This window comes from Gorilla gorilla, chromosome 4 (assembly GCF_029281585.2).
Source record: "Gorilla gorilla gorilla isolate KB3781 chromosome 4, NHGRI_mGorGor1-v2.1_pri, whole genome shotgun sequence".
Taxonomy (NCBI): Eukaryota; Metazoa; Chordata; class Mammalia; order Primates; family Hominidae; genus Gorilla; species Gorilla gorilla.
In genome coordinates, this window is record NC_073228.2 from 106036108 (window position 1) to 106058164 (window position 22057).

Below are 22057 nucleotides of genomic sequence, written 5' to 3' on the forward strand. Positions count from 1 at the left end.
AGAAAGCGTATAGAGGAATTTTATGTGTACTATTTTACAAAGTCTAAAAGCACTACAAAATAAAATTTTAAATGGAAAGTCAGAAGCATTAAATTTGAAAAGAAAAAATGATCAATTCTTGATAATTTTTATAAGCTAAATTAATTTTAGCTGAAGCACTAGAATGTTATAATCCAATTTACCCATTGAGTTTTTCAAAGTGGATTATCTTTCATCTATTTTTGATTACTCTTATGTGCTGTAAAAGTTAGTGTTTATTGGACTTTACTGAATAAAAAGCTGAAGGAGCCTGGGGGAAAAGAACATTACATTTCAAATTAACATCTAATATTATTTCCTTAAAATATTTAACTATTACAATAAACTGAGATAAATTAAATACATCCCACACTTTTTTATCAGATATTTTACAAATAAACCATCTGTAAAATGTATCCTACTTATATAAATCTTATATATTAATCTGTCATATATAGAAACTTGTGTAACAGAATTTCCCTAATATATATTTCATAATACATGTGGTTTGTATTGAATTAAAAACATCTGTTGAGATATGAGAAATCACTGGATTAAATTATTAATACATTCACCACGTTCAAAAGCATACTAATTTCCCTTTCCCATCCATAAAATATGCTTATGTTCACAGAGATAAGGCAAGTTTCAAACCTGTGTCATTTAATAAGCTGAAACATGACAATTTTGTATAAACATTCTGATTTAATAAATGGTATGAATATAGATTTTGCATACTTTACAATAAAGAAAATTTTGAAAGAAAATGGATCTAAAACTTTGTTTCCCTCCAATTTACATAGCAAAGTCAACTGCATACAGTTCTTTCCATGTGTAAGTTTTACATTTGTATTTTCTACAATTAAGTAAATCTAAATGTTAAATTTTAACACATATATCCAATTATGTACAAAATTACAATGTCAATTTATAAGTCAAGCTTACTTAACAATCATAAATTACAAAAAACACACTATGAATAATTTTGTTCTAGAAGTATCACATCAACTCATATGATCTAGGTGAACCCAAAAGTAAAAAATAATGATTATAAATTATGGTAGTGTCTGTAAAACCCTGTTATAAAGGAGGTATTCTTTTAAAATATGTACCTTATATATAAAAGCTCCTGACTCCTTTTAAGGACCAAAATTATTTTCAGTCTAACCATTTTCATTAAAGCGCTTATTTAAAAAGTATCACCTTATGAAACTGAGTATATAAAATACAATGCAGCCCTTGATAACTAAGAATCTTCATAAATGCCAATTATTTAGTGACCTGTTTATCAAACTATTTCTATGGATGGGGTGATTTTTTTTCTTCCTCTAAATTAAGTGGCCCTAGACTAATATATTTGTTTAGTTATTCTGTTTTCTTCCTTACTGCCATTTCACATCTCCATCAGTGAGTTCCTCAGGATTTGCCTTTATGTTACAACTATGAAAGTCTTCAATCCAATTCCCTGCTTCCACTCAAAGGACACAGAAAGCCTAAACTTTCCTTTTTTCTGGGCTCCAATAGGAAGCAGCATTTACAACGTGTCTGGCTTGGTGGGAGGAAGATTGTCAATTGAGGTATCATGTGTGTTCACCTGCCTCTCTTGCCCTATTTCTTTGGTTGCTATAAATTTCCTGCTTCTCAAATATCTGGATTTTTGGCTACCTATTTGGCTTCCGTCTTTGGTGTTTATATCTGTCTGGTTTTAGCAGGTCTCTCTGATTCCTGACCCACAGCTCCTCTCCTTCTCTAATATTCAAGTGTGCTGCTTCCCTAACTCCTCATTCCCTCTCCTTGAATTTCACTTTACAATTGCACTAGGTTCTATCATCGTTGGCCATAGATTACCACAAAACATAATTTCTTAAATTCTGCAAATTTCTAATGTTTCTAATCTTGGTTTCCTACAAGATCTAACACTAAGCTTGTGTTATGCTGATTACAGTGTATATAAAACAATGCTTGTGGAAAATTAACCTAGGAGAAAGCTTATAGGGGAAACCTGATGATGAATTTTATTAAATTAATAACCCTTATAAAAATTTCAAATGTAATACTATCTGGATTTGAACTTCAATACTTTTCTTAAGTAAAATTCTTAACCATGGTAGAAGTTATGTTGGTTGATGTTCACTCATCTATACCCTCCATATTCTCAGCAAAGTTGGCATAAATCTGACCTGAATAAATAGGGTTATAACATTATCAGGCTTGTAAAATACTTTATCAAATCAATGCATCAGTTAAAGCAGGGGTCCCCAGCCCTGGGCTGTGTGTGGCCTGTTAGGAATCGGGCCACACAGTTGGTGAGCTGAGAGGCAGGTGAGTGAGCATTTCTGCCTGAGCTCCACATCTTGTCAGATCAGTAGTAGCATTAGATTCTCATAGGAGTGCACACCCCATTGGGAACTGCACATGCAAGGGATCTAGGTTGCACTCTCCTTACGAGAATCTAACTAATGCCTGATGGTCTGAGGTGGAGCAGTTTCATCTCAAAACCATACCTTCTTCCCCCATGGAAAAATTGTCTTCCACAAAAATGGTCCCTGATGCAAAAAAGGTTGGGGACTGCTGAGTTAAAGGGTAGGGTTTAATATTTTAATTAAACAATAATAATAGATGACTACACTATGCAAGGCACTGTTTAAGGTACTATGAGTAATGTGTTAAGTGGTTGGCTTTTCAAATAAGAAAAATTAAAGGTATATAAGTATTGATCAATAGTTTCATGTTTAGTTGGCATTTTTCTTTACTGACTGGTACTTTCCTCTGAAATATATGTAATTGAATAATATTATCACAGAATCATAAATGTGTTAAAAATTGTAATATCAACAAATTACCTCCTGGAATTCTTGAGTTAAAGTGAAAATATGTGTATACAATGCTGATGTTTCTGTATTCACTATATACTAAGACACAAGGATGATAACATATTCTAATAGTTCAATAATTTGCTTGGAGAAAGGCCAGGCTAGTATACATAAATTTAAAACAAATTACATGTTAACCTGGTTTTAAATTCATAGGCTTTCAATAATAATTCCCGGAAATCATCACACAACTTTGATTAGTTTAAATTTTTATACCATAAATGTTCTAAGCTCAAAATATTGGCAATGAAAATTAAAATTAAACAAGTTGTAATGGGGATAGAAACATCATTTTTTTAAAATGTAAATTTTTCTAATTGTGGGCCTTTTTTCTTGTTATTGCTTGAGGATTTCATACCTAGACAATGGGAATGGGAAATAAGTGTGTATGTGTGCGCGCATGTGTGTGTGTGTGTGTTCGTGTGTGTGTGTGTGCTCGTGTGTGTGTGTGCTGTGTTTTGAGGCTTTACGTGGGCTTTGAAGGCACAGGTCTGTTTCTTGCATAAAACAAAAACTACATATGTAAAAAAATACATTTGATTATAAAAACATCAATTTTGTAAATATGATTGTCCATATTGGATAGATAATGCTGCCATGGCAATGTGTGTTCTTAAAAATCGAGGTAAATTTTCCAGGTGTAAAACAGTCCTCTCTTTTCCCATTTCACCCTTCTTTTACTATTTTGTTGAGATCCTGTTCTGCTAAAACATTAGTCACAACTGCATTCTCTTTATGAAATGACACATCTGTGGCTGATGGAGGTGGTTTATACAAAAAGATTGCAAATCCATTGAAGAACACGGTGATAACTTTACAAGTAACACCTAAGTGAAAAAAAAATTAATCATGTGTTTTTGTTTTTAATTATGATAAAAATTATCACTGAGAAAAATCTTCATGAATGGAACATTTTTAAAGAGAATAATTACATAACCATTATAGTTCTATGTTTAAAATTTTTGAAACATTAAGGGGAAAGAAAAAACATTTGTATACAATTCAAGTCACTAGTACTTATTTTCTTTCTAAGCTGTAATAGAGTACAATAATTAACTTATTCTTGGTTATGCTTGTGCATTCTTGTAAAATAAGTGTTGTATAGAACTAAATAGGAATTGGGCCACCATCTAGATTTGTTAACACAAGCCCATAATCCCAGTACTTTGGGAAGCTGAGAGAGGTGGATGTCTTGAGTCCAAGAGTTCGAGACCAGGCTGGGCACCATAGGAAACCCTGTCTCTACCAAAAAAAAGTGCAAAATATATTCAGATATGATGGATGGTACAGCCTGCAGTCCCAGCTACTTGGGATGCTGACGTGAGAGGATCGCTTGACCCCTAGAGGTGGAGGTTGCAGTGAGCTGAGATCACTGCACTCCAGCCTGGGTGACAGACAGAAACCCTGTCTCAAAAATAAATAAATAAATTTGTTAACACAATATCATATCTATAAAAAATTGCAAGCAACCAAAAGTCAATAATGAGGGAAAGTAGTTTGTAACATTCTTGAACCTGAATAAATTGAAGAACATTCCCTTCCAGGACAGAAAATAATTCTAAAAATTAAAAAGGTTTTGGAGTTCTTAAAGCCTCTGTGGGAGGATATGAGGATATCACACTCAATACTTAACCAAATCTACTCTTCTTATCAGCTAAAAATATGAAACATTAAGATTCACTTCACAAACTTTGATTTATTTCCAAGTAAATCTGATTTTAAGTTCAGTTATATGAAGAGAAACTAGTTCCAACCACAGTATAAGCATTTAATAATTGCCAGCCTAATAAATTCAACGTGGTCTCACAGTATAGTTCTTGCAGTAGCTGGTTTCTTTTTGTTGATTATTAATATTTTGTTTAAAAACATGTATTTGAAAAACAGGAATGCTCATTCATCTAGGCATTACTAGATTATAGAATGATTAGTTACATAGGTACAACTTACAACTTTTTTAATTTGTTTCATTCTGAAAATTTTAAGGTTTTATATATTTTGTGGGGGGATTCCCATTCATCATTGACTAGGAAAATGAATGATTTGTTCTATCTATATCTTTGACCAAAAAGTACAAACAGAATGAATTAAATAAATTTTAAACATAAAAACATTGTATGTAGGCATGATTGTGGTAAAAATATATAATTTAAAAAATTGAATAAAAAATGGTTTTTAACAACAGGTAAAGTAATGGGATGATTAATTTTGCCTATACTTGTCAATACTTACTCCCCAAGTGCTATAAGAATTTATAAATTATTTCTTCAGCAAATATTCTATTACTCTATCTCTATCAACTCAGAAAGCATACTCTGGATTTACATGCATGTAAGAGTAATAATAAGCCTATCTTGATCAACCTGTGTCAAAATAATCACAATGAAAATCACACATTATATTAGATACGTATGTATACATACATTCAGGATTTCTCTAAGCTATTTTAGTTTCTTAGGTTATTTAAATTTTAAATTTTTAAATTTCAACTTTTATTTTACTAGTGTAAACTAGATACATTGTTTTACTTCATCTTAATCTTGCCTTAAATTTCATTCATTGCTTAACCAAGACATTACAAACTGCAAAAGGCAAAAAGAATTAAACATCACAGCTAACCTTCTAAACTATAAAAATGTTCCTTACAATGTGCCTTGGAGACAAAGGATACTTCCCTGCCTGAGCCGTATGTGTTTGCAACACCTAGATACCTAGACGACAATCATTCCAGGGAGTTTCTCAGAATTCTCTTTTAGCTTTCGAGTATACTTTCCAAAAATGTTTGAGATAAGTTATTAAAAGAAAAGTATATACTGTATGATGTAATGAAAGCTAGAATTTTATTTTCTTGTATTTAGTACTGAGCCTTGCAAACTCCATCTGTTCAAAGCCTTTCATAACATGCTGTGATAAATGTTCTCTGCTTCAGGAAGACTACTGGATGGTTCAACAATATGGACTGAACATTTCAAAATACCTGTGACCCTAAGTAACCAACAATGAGATTTTTTTTTTTTACATCCTTAGTTTACTCTAAAATTATCAAGAAGTCACCACTTACTTATGGCTACTAGCATATGGGCCATCTTGATGTTATCATAAATCCAGCAAGCTCCTTTAATTCCACAATCATTTACATCCCAAAGAATACATGTGCTGTCTATTGTGAAACCAAATATAATTGGTCCAGGTATTGTTCCTAAAAGAATTATGGGTGAAATATACAACAGTAAAGATTACAGTTTAGAATTACAGATCTTTTCATACATGATCATACATATATTTTATAGAAATAAAAATAAGTATTCATCTGTCCACATGCAAATTAATTCATGTACAAGTCAAAGGAATATAAAGCACAGATACAATATTCTAAAATAATTATATGTAATTACTATGTATTTCTAATCAATTCAAAAAAGTATTTCAATAGAAATATCCAATATATAGGGCTAAAAGTTAATATTTTAATTCACCACTTTTCTAATATAATGAATAAACATGCCTTTGAAATTAGCTATTATACTTGTTAAAAATCAAAATAAATTATTCATGATGCACAAATAAATCTGCTGAACTATAGTATATGTTGTATCTATGTGGGTATGCATGTGTATATAAACTAACATGGGCCTCTGTATGTATTAGTGTATGTATATACAAATATATAGTCTTATAATACCATATCTAGGAATATCACTATCTTATATACCCGCCACCATTTCCAAGAGGCCATGAGGTACTCAACTTCCATATAGTTAAGAAACTTCCAGTTATTTGAGGTTGTAATTTTTAGACAAAGATTTCAGCTACATCCAGTCTGTTCTTTCATGACCTGTGGCATGATACAAGTCAGAGTACTAGACTCAGAGTTAGGAATCATTTTCCTAGTTTCATTTCTATCACTAGTTGTGTAACTATGGGCAAAACCCTGCACTTCTCAGGGACTTAATTTACTCATCTGAAAAAACTGGCAAGTTGGACGAGGTGATCTCTAATGCCCCAACTTTTTGTTTTTGCTTTAATAAATAATCTTAATATTATGTTTACTATGTCTGTCTTTCTTGTAATTTGTCCTGTATCTGGAACTTTATAAAATTCTCTGGTACAAATTCTTTCTTCCAATAATTCTTAACTAGTCACAATATCCATACCACAGTTGCTGTTGAAACATTTTAACATCATTTTTAATTGCTAGTGTAACACAATAGTGTCACAAATAGAGACAAACGCAGAGAGAAAAGAAATTATGTGTTGATGATCATATTTTATATTTGAAATAGACATGATACACCTTTTAAGATTTTATTAGCAACAGAGTTGGAACAGGTAACCAGTCAGGTAGGTTAAAAGTATGCAATATGTAAATAATCCTATATCTGAAACATTGGAAAATGGCTTCCTTCAACAAGAATGATGTAGTCTTCCACTATAATTTTTTTTGCCACAGGCCATAAATTAAAAAATAAATAACACTAATGAACCAAAATAGCCAACAGTTAGCAATGAATAAAGAAAAATGGCATACCTAATAATCGAAGGACCATAAATTGTATTCCCAAGGCTAGGGACCGTTGTCTGTGATTAACACACCTGGAAATATTAAATATATATGAGACCAAAAAAGGTGGTATAGTATATTCACTCTTTGAGCAAGTTCACATTTATAAGAGTTTAGCATTCCTATATTAAAGTAAATGTTGTAAACACAAAATAATGCATTTGTAAGAGCTTATAAATGGTTTAATCTTCCTAGGATTATAAAAGAAGAAAAATGTTATCTGACCTAAAATATTGCAAATAACACCAAAGAGTCACTAGTCTTTATTAATTTTAATAAATGTAAAGAGAAAGGGTATTCATTAACAAGACATATTTTCCATAAAAGTCATCAATAAATTATGTATAGAAGGAGTGTACCTCAATATAATAGAGCCCAAATATAACAAATCCACAGCTAACATCATACTCAATGGTGAATACCTGAAAGCCTTTCCTCTAAGATGAAGAACAGGACAAGGATGCCCACTCTCATGAATTCTATTTGGCATAATACTAAAAGTCCTATCCAGAGTAAGTAGGCAAGAAAAATAAAAGGTATCCAAATTGGAAAGTAAAAGGTAAGATTATCTCTCTGAAGATGACATGGTCATATATGTAGAAAACACTAAAGATCCTGCCAAAAAAGCACTACAACTAGCAGATGAATTTAGTAAAGTTTTAGCATACAAAATCATAATACAAAAATCAGCTGCACTTCTATACACCAACAATGAACAAAAGAAATCAAGTAAACAACAAAATTTACAATAGCATTGAAAAAAAAATACTTAGGAATAAAGTTAACCAAAGAGGTAAAATACTTGTACACTGAAAGCTACAAAACACTGATGAAAGAAATTGAAGAAGCCACAAAGAAATGGAAAGATATCCCTTGTTTATGAATTGGAGGAATAAATATTTTAAAATATTTATCCTACATCAAGTGATCTACAGAATTCAGTGTAATTTCCATCAAAATTCCAAGAGCATCTGTCACAGAAATTGAAAAAACAATCCTAAAATTCATATGGAATGACAAAAAATCCAGAATAGCTAAAATAGCCAGAGGGTGGAACAAGATGATAGACTGAAAAGCTCCAAGTTAATAATTATCTACACAGAAAAAAAAACACAACACTTTAACAAGAATCAAAAGTCAGGTGAGCACTTATAATACCTGGTTTGAACTTTATATTCCTGAAAGAGGCACTGAAGAGATTAAAAAAAAAACAGTCCTGAATCTCAGACACCACACCTCCCCAACCCAGGCAGTGGCAGTGTAATACAGAGAGAATCTCTGGGGGTGGGGACGGAGAATATAGCAATTGTGAGGCAATAAAATCACTGCTGTCCTGTTAGAGCAGAAACGAAAACCAGACCAACTTACCTGACACCTGCCCACAGAGGGAGTATTTAAACCAGCCCTGGCCAGAGTTTAATCTCCTATGCAGCAGTCCAAACTTGAGTGCTTACAAAACAACTCACCACGAAGGGCTACAGCACTGTGTCTCCAAGTTAACTTCAAAGGCAGTCTAGGCCATAGGGACCACAACTCTTGGGCAAGTCTTAGTGCTGAATTAGGCTCAAAGACAGTGGACTGGAGGCACACGTGACACACTGAGACAACAGCTGGGACAGACAATGGAGTCCTGGTATTACTCCTCCACTAATCCCAGGCTGCACAGCTCCAGGTTCCAAAAGAACCCCTTCCTGCCACTTGAGGAGAAGAGAGGGAAGAGTGGGGAGGATTTTATCTTGCATCTAGGATACCAACTCAGCTACAGGAGGACAGAGCACCAGTCAGAGTTGTAAGGCCCTCCCATTTCAGGCCTTAGGTCCCAGACAACATTTCTAGACACACTTTGGGCCAGAAGGGAGCTCGCTGCCTTGAAGGAAATACACCAGTCCTGACAGCGTTCATATCCTTTTAAGTGAAGAGCCCTTGGGCCTAAATAACAAGCACCAATACCCAGGTACTACATTGAGGGCGTTGGGTGAGAACTCTGAGACTTGCTGGCTTCCGATAAGACTCAGCACATTACCAGCTTGGTGGCTACAGGGCAAAACTCGTTCTGCTTCAGAAAAGCAGAGGGAAAAGTAAAGGGGACTTTGTCTTACACTTTAGGTACCATCACTGCCACAGAGGGGTAGAGCACCAAGCAGGTTATTGGAGTCCCCAATTCCAGAACTTGACTCTTTGACATTTCCGGACCTGTCCTGGGCCAGCAGGGAGCTCTCTGCCCTGAAGGGTGAGTCCCAGGCCAGGCAGCATTCACAACAAGCTGACTTAAAGAGGCAGTGGGCCGTAAAGGAACATTGGTGGTAGTCTGGCAGTACTCCTCGTGGCCTGGGTTGGAGGTGCCTATGGGGTGAAGCTTCTCTGCCTTTGAAACGGGAAAGAAGAGTGGAAAGGACTACACTGTGTGGTTTCCATGCCAGCTTAGCCGCAATACAATAGACCAGGTAGACTTCTAAGGTTTTTGACTCTAGTCCCTGACTTCTGGGTGGCACTTCTAGACCCACCAGTGCCTGTAGGACCTCCCCACCCAAGGGAAGGACACAAGCATGGCTGGCTTTCCCACTTGCTGATTGTAGGGCCCCAAGTCCTTAAGCAAACAGAACTAGTAACCAGGGAGTAGTTACAAAAGGCCTTGGAAAAGACCCGAAACTGTGCTGGCTTCAGGTATGACCCAGTGCAATCACAGTGGTGGTGGCCACAGAGGTGTTTGCATCACTCCACCTTCAGCTTTAGGTGGCTCAGAACAAAGAGAGAGAGACTGCAAAAACCACAGCATTACTGGCCTTCAGGTGCGCCTTAAAGCAGATACAACTAAAATTAGAATACCCAAGTCCTTTCAAATATGTGGAAAGCCATCCCAAGAAGGATGGCTACAAATAAACCCAGACAATGAAGACTATAATAAATACTTAACTCTTAAATACCCAGATGCTGAAGAACATCTACTAGTATCAACACCATCTAGGAAAACATGAACTCACCAAACGAGCTCATGGCACCAGAGACCAATCTGAGAAACAGAAATATGTGATGTTTCAGACAGAGAATTTAAAATAGCTGTGCTGAGGAAACTCAGATAAATTCAAAAAACACAGAGAAGGAATTCAGAATTCTATCAGATATATTTTACAAAAAGACTGAAATAATATTGGCCAGGCATGGTGGTTCACACCTGCAATTCCCAGCACTTCGAGAGGCTGAGGCAGATGTATCACTTGAGGTCGGGAGTTTGAGACTCAGCCTGGCCAACATAGTGAAACCCTGTCTCTACTAAAAATACAAAAATTAGCTGGGCATGGTGGTGCATGTCTGTCATCCCAGCTACTCGGGAGGCTGAGGCAGGAGAATCACTTGAACTTGGGAGGCAGAGGTTGCAGTGAGCCAAGATCACGGCCACTGCTCTCCAGCCTGGGCAACAGAGCGAGACTCCATCTCAAAACAAAAAAAGAATCAAGTGGAAATTCTGGAGCTGAAAAATGCAATTGGCGTATTGAATAATGCATCAGAGTCCTTTAGTAGCAGAACTGATAAAACAGAATAAAGAATTAGTGAGACTGAAAACAAGCTTTTTGAAAATATACAGTCATAGGAGACAAAAGAAAAAAGAATAAAAAACAATGAAGCATGCCTACAGCATCTAGAAAATAGCCTCAAAACGGAAAATCTAAGAGTTATTGGTCATAAAGAATAGGTAGAGAAAAAGATGGGTAAGAAAGTCTATTCAAAAAGATAATAACAGAGAACTTCCCAAACCTAGAGAAAGATATCAATATCCAAGTACGTGAAGGTTATAGAAGACTAAGCAGATTTAACCCAAAGAAGACTACCTCAAGGCATTTAATAATCAAACTCTCAAACATCAAGGATAAAGAAAAGATCATAAAAGTAGCAAGAGAAAAGAAACAAATAACATACAGTGGAGCCTCAATACATCTGGCAGCAGACTTTTCAGTGGAAACCTCACAGGCCAGGAGAGAGTGGCAAGACATATTTAAAGTGCTGAAGGAACAAAACTCTTACCTTAGAATAGTATATCTGGTTAAAATATCCTTCAAACATGAAGGAGAAGTAAAGACTTTCCCAAACAAAAGCTGAGGGATTTCCTCAATGCCAGGCCTGTCCTATAAGAAATGCTAAAGGGTGTACTTCAATCAGAAAAAGAACATTAATGAGCAGTGAGTAATCACCTGAAGGTACAAAACTCACTGGTAATGATAAGTACAAAGAAAAACACAGACTATTCTAACACTGGAACTGTGGTGTGTAAACTACCCTTATCCTACATAGAAAGGTTAAATGATGAACCAATAAAAATTAGTAACTATAACAACTTTTCAAGACATAGTACAATAAGATATACATAGAAACAACAAAAGGATAAAAAGCCAGGGGACAAAGTTAAGGTGTAGAGTTTTTATTAGTTTTCTTTTTACTTGTTTGTTTTATCAATAACACTGAATCTAAAAGGACTAAACTCTCTAATCAGAAAACACAGCCTGGTTGAATGGATGATAAAACAAGATCCATTGACCTGTTGCCAACAAGCAAGACACTTCACCTATAAAGACACACATAGACTGAAAATAAAGAAATGGAAAAACACATTCCATGCCAATGGAAATTGAAAGAGAATAGGAGTCATTATACCTAGAAAAAATAGATTTCAAGACAAAAGCTATAAGAAGAGACAAAGAAAGTCACTATATAATGATAAAGGGGTGAATTCAGCAAGAGGATATAACAATTTTAAATATATATGTAGCCAACACTGAATCACCCAGATATACAAAGCAAATATTAGTAGAGCTAAAGAGAGAGACAGGCCCTGATACAATAATAGCTGGAGACTTCAACACCCCATGCTTTGCATTGGACAGATCTTCCAGATAGAATATCAAGAAAGAAACATCAGACTTAATCTGTACTATAAACCAAATGGATCTAATAGATATTTACAGAACACTGCATCCAATAGCTGCAGAATACACACTCTTTTCGTCAGCACATGGATCATTCTCAATGACTGACCATATGTTAGGTTACAAAACGAGTCTTAAAACATTCAAAGTAACTGAAATAATATCAGTCATCTTCCCTGACCACAATGGACTAAAACAAGAAATTAATAAGAGGAATTTTGGAAACTATACAAATATATAGAAATTAAACAATATACTCCTGAGTGACTAGTGGGTCAATAAAGAAATTAAGACTATTGAAAAATTTATTGAAACAAATGATAATGAAAACAACATGCCAAAATCTATGGGATATAGCAAAAGAAGTACTAATAGGGAAGTTTATAGCTATACATCAAAAAAAAAGGAAAAATTTCAAATAAATAATCTAATGATACATCTTAGAGAATTAGAAAAACAAGAAGAAACCAAACCTAAAATTAGTAGAATAAAGGAAATAATGATCTGAGGAGAAATAAATGAAACTGAAATGAAGAAAACAATACCAATGATCAATGAAAAATTAAACAAAGTTGACAAACCTTTAGCCTGACTAAGAAAAAAAGGAGAAGATGCAAAGTAATAAAATCAGAAATAAAAAAAGACACATTACAAGTGATACTGTAGAAATTCAAAGGATCATGGAGTGGCTACTATGAGCAACAATATGCCAATAATTGGAAAATCTAGAAGAAATGGACAAATTCCTAGATACATACAACCTACCAAGATGGAATCAAGAAAAATCCAAAGCCTGAACAGACCAATAGCAAGTAGCAAGATTGAAGCTGTAAGGAAATGTCTCCCAGTAAAGAAAAGCCCAGGACCTAATGGCTTCAGTGCAGAAAAGCCAAAGCTACTCTAAGCAAAAAGAACAAAACTGCACATGTACCCCTGAGCTTAAAATAAAAATTAAATAAACAGTAAAAAAACAAAATGTAGTGAGTAAATATTAACGAACAAAAAAAGAAAAAAGCTATAATTCTTTAGGAAAGATATACAAAGACTGATGACTCTATGGAAGGACAGGTATGAAATGTACAGGTATGAAATGTGTTTGTGCAGTGGGATACAAGGAGGAAGAGCAACTGGAAACATAAAACACAGGTGAACAACACAGGTAATAGCCAGTTTCTTACTAATTAGCACTGCTTAAGGAAGATTTAATGTCACAGTGCCTAATGCATAAGGTAGAATGCATGCCATTCTGATTCTGGCATATTGGAATGCATTTTATTTCTATGATACTCAAAACTGAACGTTTCTCCAGCTCACACCTGAAGCTTCATGAAAGAAGCAGAGAAAACACCAAGCACAAGCCAGGCAGGCAATGTGAAGACACTTTCACCTGCATATCATTTAAATCTCCTACATCTGGGGTTCTACAGAGGAGCTTATCCAATGCCACAGAACTAATGATCTTGTAAGGGCTGATTGGTATTGAACCAATGGTCAACATGAACCCCAAATGAACCCCGAGTCCATTTGTTTTCCATCAACATGTTGCCTTAGGGAATGAAAATTTCTCAACGTGCTACATACCTTAGGATAGACACAGTTATAGGAGTACCGGCCATAAAGGTAAAAATAATTACAATAAAGAAAATGCAAAGGAATATGGGCAGTTTCGCACAATGAGTTTCACATTTTCCAGCTTTAGCTTCAAAACCAAAAGTTTCTGCAGTGGATGTTATTTCTGTTTTCCTTTCAATACAGGAACAGTTGTAATATACCTAAAAATATTAGACATAAAAACAATGAAAGTGATCATTTAGAAAATAAATTATTGTAAATTAGGTATTCTCTAGACATGGCAAACACTCTCATACTGTCTTAATGCATATACAACAAATTATGCTGAGAGAATATTTAACCCTTAAGAAATTAAGCAAGTGGAAACAAACCATATTTATGATGTGGGATTATCTGTATTTGACTTTTGTGGCCATTACTTCAGTTTGTAACCTGCTACAGTAATTATTGACTTACAAAACAATTTAATGGGAATATAAGTTACATGACCTTGCACATTCTACACTTCTTTCAACAGTAATTATTTCTTAAAGTCATTTTACATCTCAACTCCATCCTTCCATAACCTTTATCCTTACTATAAATCTTTTTTAGACATTAAGGCCTCAACGAATCAGAGCAGAGCCAGAGAAATCAAAGAGAAGCAGTGCTTTCATTGTTCCAAAGGCCAGAAACTTTTTTTTTTTTTTTTTTTTTTTTTTTGGTGCTAAAGCCATTCTAAGACCACTGGTACCAATTCAGGAAAACCAAATATGCAGATGACACCTCCAAAATTGACTATTACATATTCAGCAATCAGATATATCAAATAATGAGGTAATTCAGCGTTTAAAAATTTTAAGGAGAGAAACTGATAACAGTATTTTCTATCCTAATGAAACTTTACCACTCTCATTTGCCTGCAATATAGCAGTTAGTCAAGGTCAGATTTTGTAGTTTGGGTCACTGGTGTGAAATATAAGATTAAAACTGTATTGCTGTGAACAAATGTATATGGGTGCTTATTAAAAGTATTATAAATGTATATTGCCTATCTGAAATATTTCATAAGAAAATATTGTGGATCAATTGATTATTTCATGGACTGATTGGACATAAAAAAGTCAGGACAAATAGAAAATTTGCAAGTCAAAATCATTTGCTCTTCCTAAAAAATTCTAGAAGACAACTTGCTGTGTAAGATAGTAATTATCTTAGCATTTAGTGAAAAATATAAATATTAAATTAACCATATCGAAATAACAAAAACTATTTTAAGTATGCTCTGGGTATTAGATTTTCTGTGTTGTTCCCTTGTGCAGGATGGTATTTGTGTCTATATATATTTACTTATGTGACTAAAACCCTTCCTAATAACTCCTTGTCATAATCTGCTTCTAATCAAAGTTAGTCAATAGCATTTATTGGTCATATATACAGAAAAAAATTCAAATATTCAAACTTGTCATATAACTCTTACACATCTTATTCATTGTTTTCTTTTATACCACAGTATATATTTCCCTTAGATCCTTTTAAAGTTATCACATTATCTACCAATGCATAATATACTGTGTACTACTCATAATCTGAATATTATTTATTTCCAAGGCTCTTAAGTTTAGCTAAGATGAAATATTTAGTTTCTAAAATATAGTACAGTAAAATTGTACTGAGTTCTTTTAAACTATTTAACTGTACAAAAAAGAAATAACATTTAGGCACACTGATTAGTATTGAGATCCAGAATTAAATATGAATTTGTATTTAAAAATAAATTGATTTGAATATTTTAAATGTATTCATGGTACATCAAATAAAACAAATACTAAGTTTCTATTATATAAACTGTACCTAGTGAAAATAGGAAAACTCTCTTGCCTTCAAAGATCTTAAATAGTTAAGGAAAAATAAAATTGACCCTTGAACAACACAGGTTTGAACTGCACTGCTCCACTTACATGCGGATTTTTTTTTTCAGCTAAACATGGATCAAAAATACAGTATTCGCAGGATGCAAAACCCATATATACTGAGGTGCTGACTTAAAGCGAGTTCTTCAAGGCCATCGGCGGGACTTAAGTATGGCATATTTGGGTATATGCAGGGGTCCTGGAACCCATCCCCCATGTATTGTGAGGGATGACTATAAAACAATTTGAAAAGGTAAAAGATATTTCATAACTGCAACAAAGTGATGTTACTAAAATGTTTGTAACTTCCAAATTGATTTTTCAACAATAACTGCAAGAGGCATGAAGGAAAAAGAATCTATTTCAGCTGGAGACATCATGGGCTGCTTAACGGAGGCAGTGGAGCAGGAAGGCAAGAATAGGCATTGCATAACCCCATTAGAGAAGTCAAGATAATCCACAAACATATTGCCTCATTAAGGGAAAAGTAGGAGACATAAGCTACCTTTGGCTTCCTGTGTGCAACTCGGTTTGAACAGCCTGCAAAGCAGGGAGAAAAATATTGGACTCCATCTCCACAGACAGGATAATAATATGATCGCGAACAGTTACAATTGGCATTACAAGGGGCTATCAAGTTTCCCAATTCTCCAGTCCTGTAAATAAGAAATGAAAGAAGGGTAAATGATCTGTCATAACTTTTAACTAACAATTTCGAAGCACTGTTATATCTTACCATTAGGTCATTTATTCACTCACTCAACACATAATTACTAAACAAATAAAACGTCTTCCTTTGCACATAAAGTTTAACTTCTTGTCGGAGAGAGGCAATAAAAACAATAGTCATATAGTATAGTATCTGTCAGTAATTTAAAATAAAAGGCAGAATAAGTGAAGAAGACAAGAGTTTCCCATCTGGCACCAGGTAATTCTCTTGTGGGGTTGGTTCTATGGACTGTAGAATGTTTAGCAGCTTCTCTGACTTCCACCAGATACCAGTAGCACTCTCCTTCATTACAGCAACCAAAATATCTCCATACAGTGCCAAATATGTCCAGGATGCAGACAATATTTTAAACTTGGAAGGATGAACAAAATCATGCTGTTGAACATAATCATCTCATCAATGGGAAAACTGAGGTCCAGGGAGATTAAGTTACTTTTCTTTCCTTACCAAATATAATTTTCCCAGTCCCCAGGCTCAGTGTCATTTCAAGCTGCCTCTTAGAGAAAACATCTTCCCTAATATAAAGGGTTACACTAATCAAAAATGCATCCCTTATACCTCATTTATTTATTCATTCAACTGCTAGACCCTATGCTGGGTAACGGGAATACAAAGCCGAATAAGACAGTCTCTGCCCTCAAGGATTTCACAGTTTAGAAGTAGAGAGGGACTTAGATAATTATTCAGTAATATGCTAAGTGTGGTTACAGATATCAGCAAAGTGCCTTTTAGAAGCACCAAGGAAGGACACCTAACACAAGTCAAAGTTTAGAGAAAAGGGGCTGGAGGAGCTACTGCCTGAGATGCGATTTAAAAAATGAGTAAGAGGCTGGTACGGTGGCTCACACCTGTAATCCCAGCACTTTGGGATGCCAAAGCGGGTGGATCACTTGAGGTCAGGAATTCGAGACCAGCCTGGCCAACATGATGAAACTCATCTCTACTAAAAATACAAAAATTAGCTGGGCATGGTGGCAGGCACCTGTAGTCCCAGTTCTCGGGAGGCTGAGGCAGGAGAATCTCTTGAACCCATGAGGCAGACGTTTCAGTGAGCCAAGATTGCGCCATTGCACTCCAGCCTGGGCAACAGAGTGAGACTCCATAAAAAAAAAAATCGTAAAAAATATATAAAGAATGAGTACAAGTAAGCCAGTCAAATGGGGAAGGGGAAACGTACTTCAGAGAAAGCTGGTACAAAGGCATAGAGTAGAGAAACAGCATCCTCTGTGGAGAAATATGAATGATGTCTGAGGCACAGAGTGATGGGAAATGTAGCTGGAGAGGAGTAAAGGACCAGTTTAATTGAGAGCCACAAGGGCCTGACAAAAGGTAATCGTTAAGGTATTTTTAGACTGGAAAGTGACACTGTCAAAAGTTCGTTTTAAAGAAGTAATTCTAGGAGTTGTACAGAGTATGAATTTGAAGAAAGGGGACCAGTTACAATACCCTAGACAGTAGGTGATGACAATATAAAGGAGAGCTAAGATAGAACATATGATGATAGGAAGCAGATTAAAGAAAACTTTTGGATGTAGAATCAGTAAGATTTGGTGATGGATTGGTTGAAGATGACTCTTCCTGTTAATAATGGAAGAGGCTACTCAAGAGGCTTAGGCAGAAAAATCACTTGAGCCCAGGAGTTTGAGGCTGCAGTGAGTTATGATTGTGCCACCGCACTCTAGCCTGGGCAACAGAGTGAGATCCCATTTCCAAAAAAAAAAAAGAATGGAAGAGTCAAAGGTGACTCCTAATATCTAACCTGGTGTTTAGGTACAGGAGAACAATGATGAGTATGGTATTGTACGTAATAAGATTAAGAGTATCTCCGATTTGGTGGAGAAGAAATCTTGAATGGAGCTAGATTTCTTAATAACCATTTGGACATAGATGTAGCTGAAACCATGAACATTTATAAGATCAGTCATATAGTGTATGGAATGAGAAGAGTACTGAAGTCTTGGGAGTCCACTTATTTAATAAAGACACAATGAACACCAATTATGTGCTAGACTACTCAAGGTGGTAGAATTATATTTAAAAGAAAGAAGGAGCTAGAGTTAGAACTAGAAATGACAGATTGAGGGAGAGAGAGAAATGGATAGAACGAACGGAATGAGGGAGTGAAGGAGAAAAGGAGAAAGAGGGAGGGAGAGGGAAGAAGGAAGGGAGAAAAGCGAGAAGGAAGGGAAACGGGGAAAGAAGGAAGGGAAGAAGGGAGGAAGGGAAGGGAAAGAGATAAGGAAAGAGAAAGAAGGAAAAGGAAGGGAAGAAGGGAGGGAGGAAGAGAGGCAAACCTCTGCCACCATGAAGCTAACTTCCTTGCATCAGGGGTCAAACACAGTAAATGAGTGATTTCTGTAAGTATTAGAAGATAATCGACACTGTGTTGGAAAATGATGACATACAAAGTAGGCGGAGAATAAGAAAGTCATGAAGAAAACAAATTAAAGAGAAAAAAACGACTAAATCAGTAGGGAGTCTGAAGGAAAGAGTGATCAAGATAGTAATCTGCCACTCTGCCTGCAGTCTCATCTTATTCAAATCTATTCCACAGATGCTGCCAGATTTATCTTTATCAAGTATGATGATATATCAACGGTTGATCACATTCACAAAAGCCATCACCAGAGTGTCTGCTCACAGAGCTCATAACATAGATGCAGAAATAAGACAACCAGAGAAAAACCATCCCTGCAACTCTAGAAATAGCCTTTACACAGCAATTTTTAAAGTTCCCAATATATAATTCTCATGTTATTGATAAATAATTACTGAGATCATACAAAGTATAAGATAGCATGATGCAAATTATAGTAGAAACAAAGAAATATAGCTTATATTCCTTAATATCAAGGGGTGGTCACATTAGTCTACATATTTTACAAAGGTTTACTTCTTGAGGTAACTAGAAAACTATTAGTAGAAAAACAGCAGATGCTTGTGAAGTTTATTAAATTTTCTTAGTGTATACATATTTAAAAATATTAAAATATCCTATTTTGAAATGTTTAATAGATTTAAAATATAATAAAATAAATGTGCATATATAAACATCTTTATGTTTGCCACAAGTAGAATTCAAACATTAATTTCTTAAATACAAAGTATTATTCTATAATTATGCCTCTATAACAGGCTAAAATTTCCCTAAAACTATTGCAAAATATTGATATGCCTCTTTAAGATGCTATTTCATATAATCAATAAAATTCTAGCTAAAGGTCAGATACAGAAAAAAATACTGTGTGTATACACTATGGTATTTCTATATTCTATGAGGTTTTAAGTATTAAGTAAAACATGAATCATTATTACCACCACTGATCACCAAAATAAGACTCAAAGTTCCTATAGATTGTCAAGGCAACAAAAGAGCAGTGGGGAACAGTGGGAAAATAAACAGTATTCATGCAATCGAATTTAGTATTGTGCCCAATTAAAGATTTAATAATAAATTACTTTAAAATATTATTGAAAAATATCCTGACCATTATCTCAAGCAAATTAACACAGGCACAGAAAACCAAATACCACATGCTCTCACTTAAAAGTGGGAGCTAATCACTGAGTTATGGAATAAAGATGGCAACAATAGACACTGCAGATACAAGAGGGAGAAGAGAAGAAGGGGGGCAAGTGTTGAAAAACTATTAGCCAGGCACAGTGGCTCGCACCTGTAATCCCAGCACTTTGGGAGGCCGAGGCGGGTGGATCACCTGAGGTCAGGAGTTCAAGATCAGCCTGGTCAACATGGTGAAACCCTGTCTCTACTAAAAATACAAAATTTAGCTGGGTGTGATGGCACGCCTATAATCCCAGCTACTCGGGAGGCTGAGGCAGGAGAATCGCTTGAACCCAGGAGGCAGAGGTTGCAGTGAGCTGAGATCGTGCCACTACACTCCAGCCTGGGCGACCAAAGGAGACTCTCTCTCAAAAAAAAAAAAGAAAAGAAAAACTATTCAGTACTATGCTTGGTACCTGGGTAACAGAATCAATCGTACCCCAAACCTCAGCATCATAGAATATACCCAGGTAACAAATCTGCACATGTACCCCCTGAATCTAAAAGTTGAAATTATTTATATGTATATATCCCCTGATCTTACATTTTTTGGAAATGCTGTTATATTAAACAGGGACTTTCAAAGAACATATCAATGAACCTAATTCATTAATTCATGGATGCAAAATCTCTTTTTACCCATCTGTGCTTACCATGGCAAAAGCCAAAGATTCTTTGCACCCTTCTACTAGAAACCCTACATCCTCAGAACCTCTTCTGTCTCTCACTCCCTGAAAAGGTATTTCTTGAGCTTCTTAGTCTGTTCTTTCCATAGACAGGCTTACCTAGCTTTACTTTACTTTGTTTTATTGTACTTTGCAAATCTTGTGTTTTTTACAAACTGAAGGTTAGTGGCAACCTAGTGATAGTGATAGTATTCAGTAAGTCTATCAAGTGCCATTTTTCCCAGAGTACATGATCAGTTTAGGTCTATTTCATATTTTGGTAACCTTGCAAAATTTCAAACTTTTTCATTACCATTTCTGTTATGGTGATCAGTGATTTTTGATGTACTATAATAATTGTTTCAGGACACCATGAACCATGCCCCTTTAAGAAGCAAAATTTAATCAATGAATGATGTGTGTGTTCTGACTGCTCATTATTGTCTTATTTTAAGAAGCTGCCACAACTACCCCAACCTTTGGCAACCACCACCCTGGTCAGTCAGCAGCCATCAACACTGAGGCAAGACTCTCTACCAGCAAAAAAATTACAACTTGCTGAAGGCTCAGATGATTGTCAGCATGTTTCAGCAATAAATAATTTTTAAATTAAGGTATATACATTGTACATTGCTTTTCTAGAAATAAGGTTATTGTATATGTAATAGACTACAGTATAGGGTAAATATAACCTTTATATGCACTGGAAAACCAAAATATCCACTTGAGTTGCTTACTGCAATATATGCTTTATTTTGGTGGTCTGGAAGCAAACCCACAATATCCTCAACATATGCCTGTACCTTTTCTTTTATACGTGTTTCTTAGATGAGACTAGTTTGACTGACCTGTTTGTAATATACACATTTTAATACTCAGTGTATAGAAGCTAAAACTAAGAATTTGGGGCCATGAGAAAAAAATGATCTGAAAATGTCACACCTACTTTGTGACATTAAATTCTGTCCCTATTTCTATTTATATCTATATACACACACATACATAAATATGAGTAAAAACATATACCTTTAGTGATATTTATGTGTATTCACTTTCAGTTTTTCTCATCACTAAGAAACATGTATGTGTATTAAACACTATATCCCAGATCTTAATATATCTTAATGGCCAACCCCTACGTGAACCTCAGAATTACCCCATCACACATGCCTTCCTTTCTGATTACACACCTGGACAGCACACCTGGTAGTAACTATTATTTAAGGTAGACAATATTAAATGGATTCACATGTACTTTGTTACTCAAG

The 22057-nt window shown here is 35.0% G+C and overlaps 1 protein-coding gene across 2 annotated transcripts in view; it reads right to left on the reverse strand.

Annotated features, from left to right (window-relative positions):
* Positions 1-593: 593 nt before the first annotated feature.
* The window catches only part of SLCO4C1 (solute carrier organic anion transporter family member 4C1), a 63242-nt gene continuing 41778 nt past the window's right edge, over positions 594-22057 (reverse strand). For both annotated transcript variants that reach the window (XM_004042316.5, XM_055387048.2), the window contains 5 exons: positions 16338-16488; positions 13950-14140; positions 7417-7481; positions 5950-6087; positions 594-3718 (listed from right to left, as the gene is read on the reverse strand). In XM_004042316.5, the coding sequence (XP_004042364.1) occupies positions 3558-3718; positions 5950-6087; positions 7417-7481; positions 13950-14140; positions 16338-16488 (706 nt within the window). In that variant the 3' untranslated portion in view covers positions 594-3557. The remainder of the gene's footprint in view (positions 3719-5949; positions 6088-7416; positions 7482-13949; positions 14141-16337; positions 16489-22057) is intronic.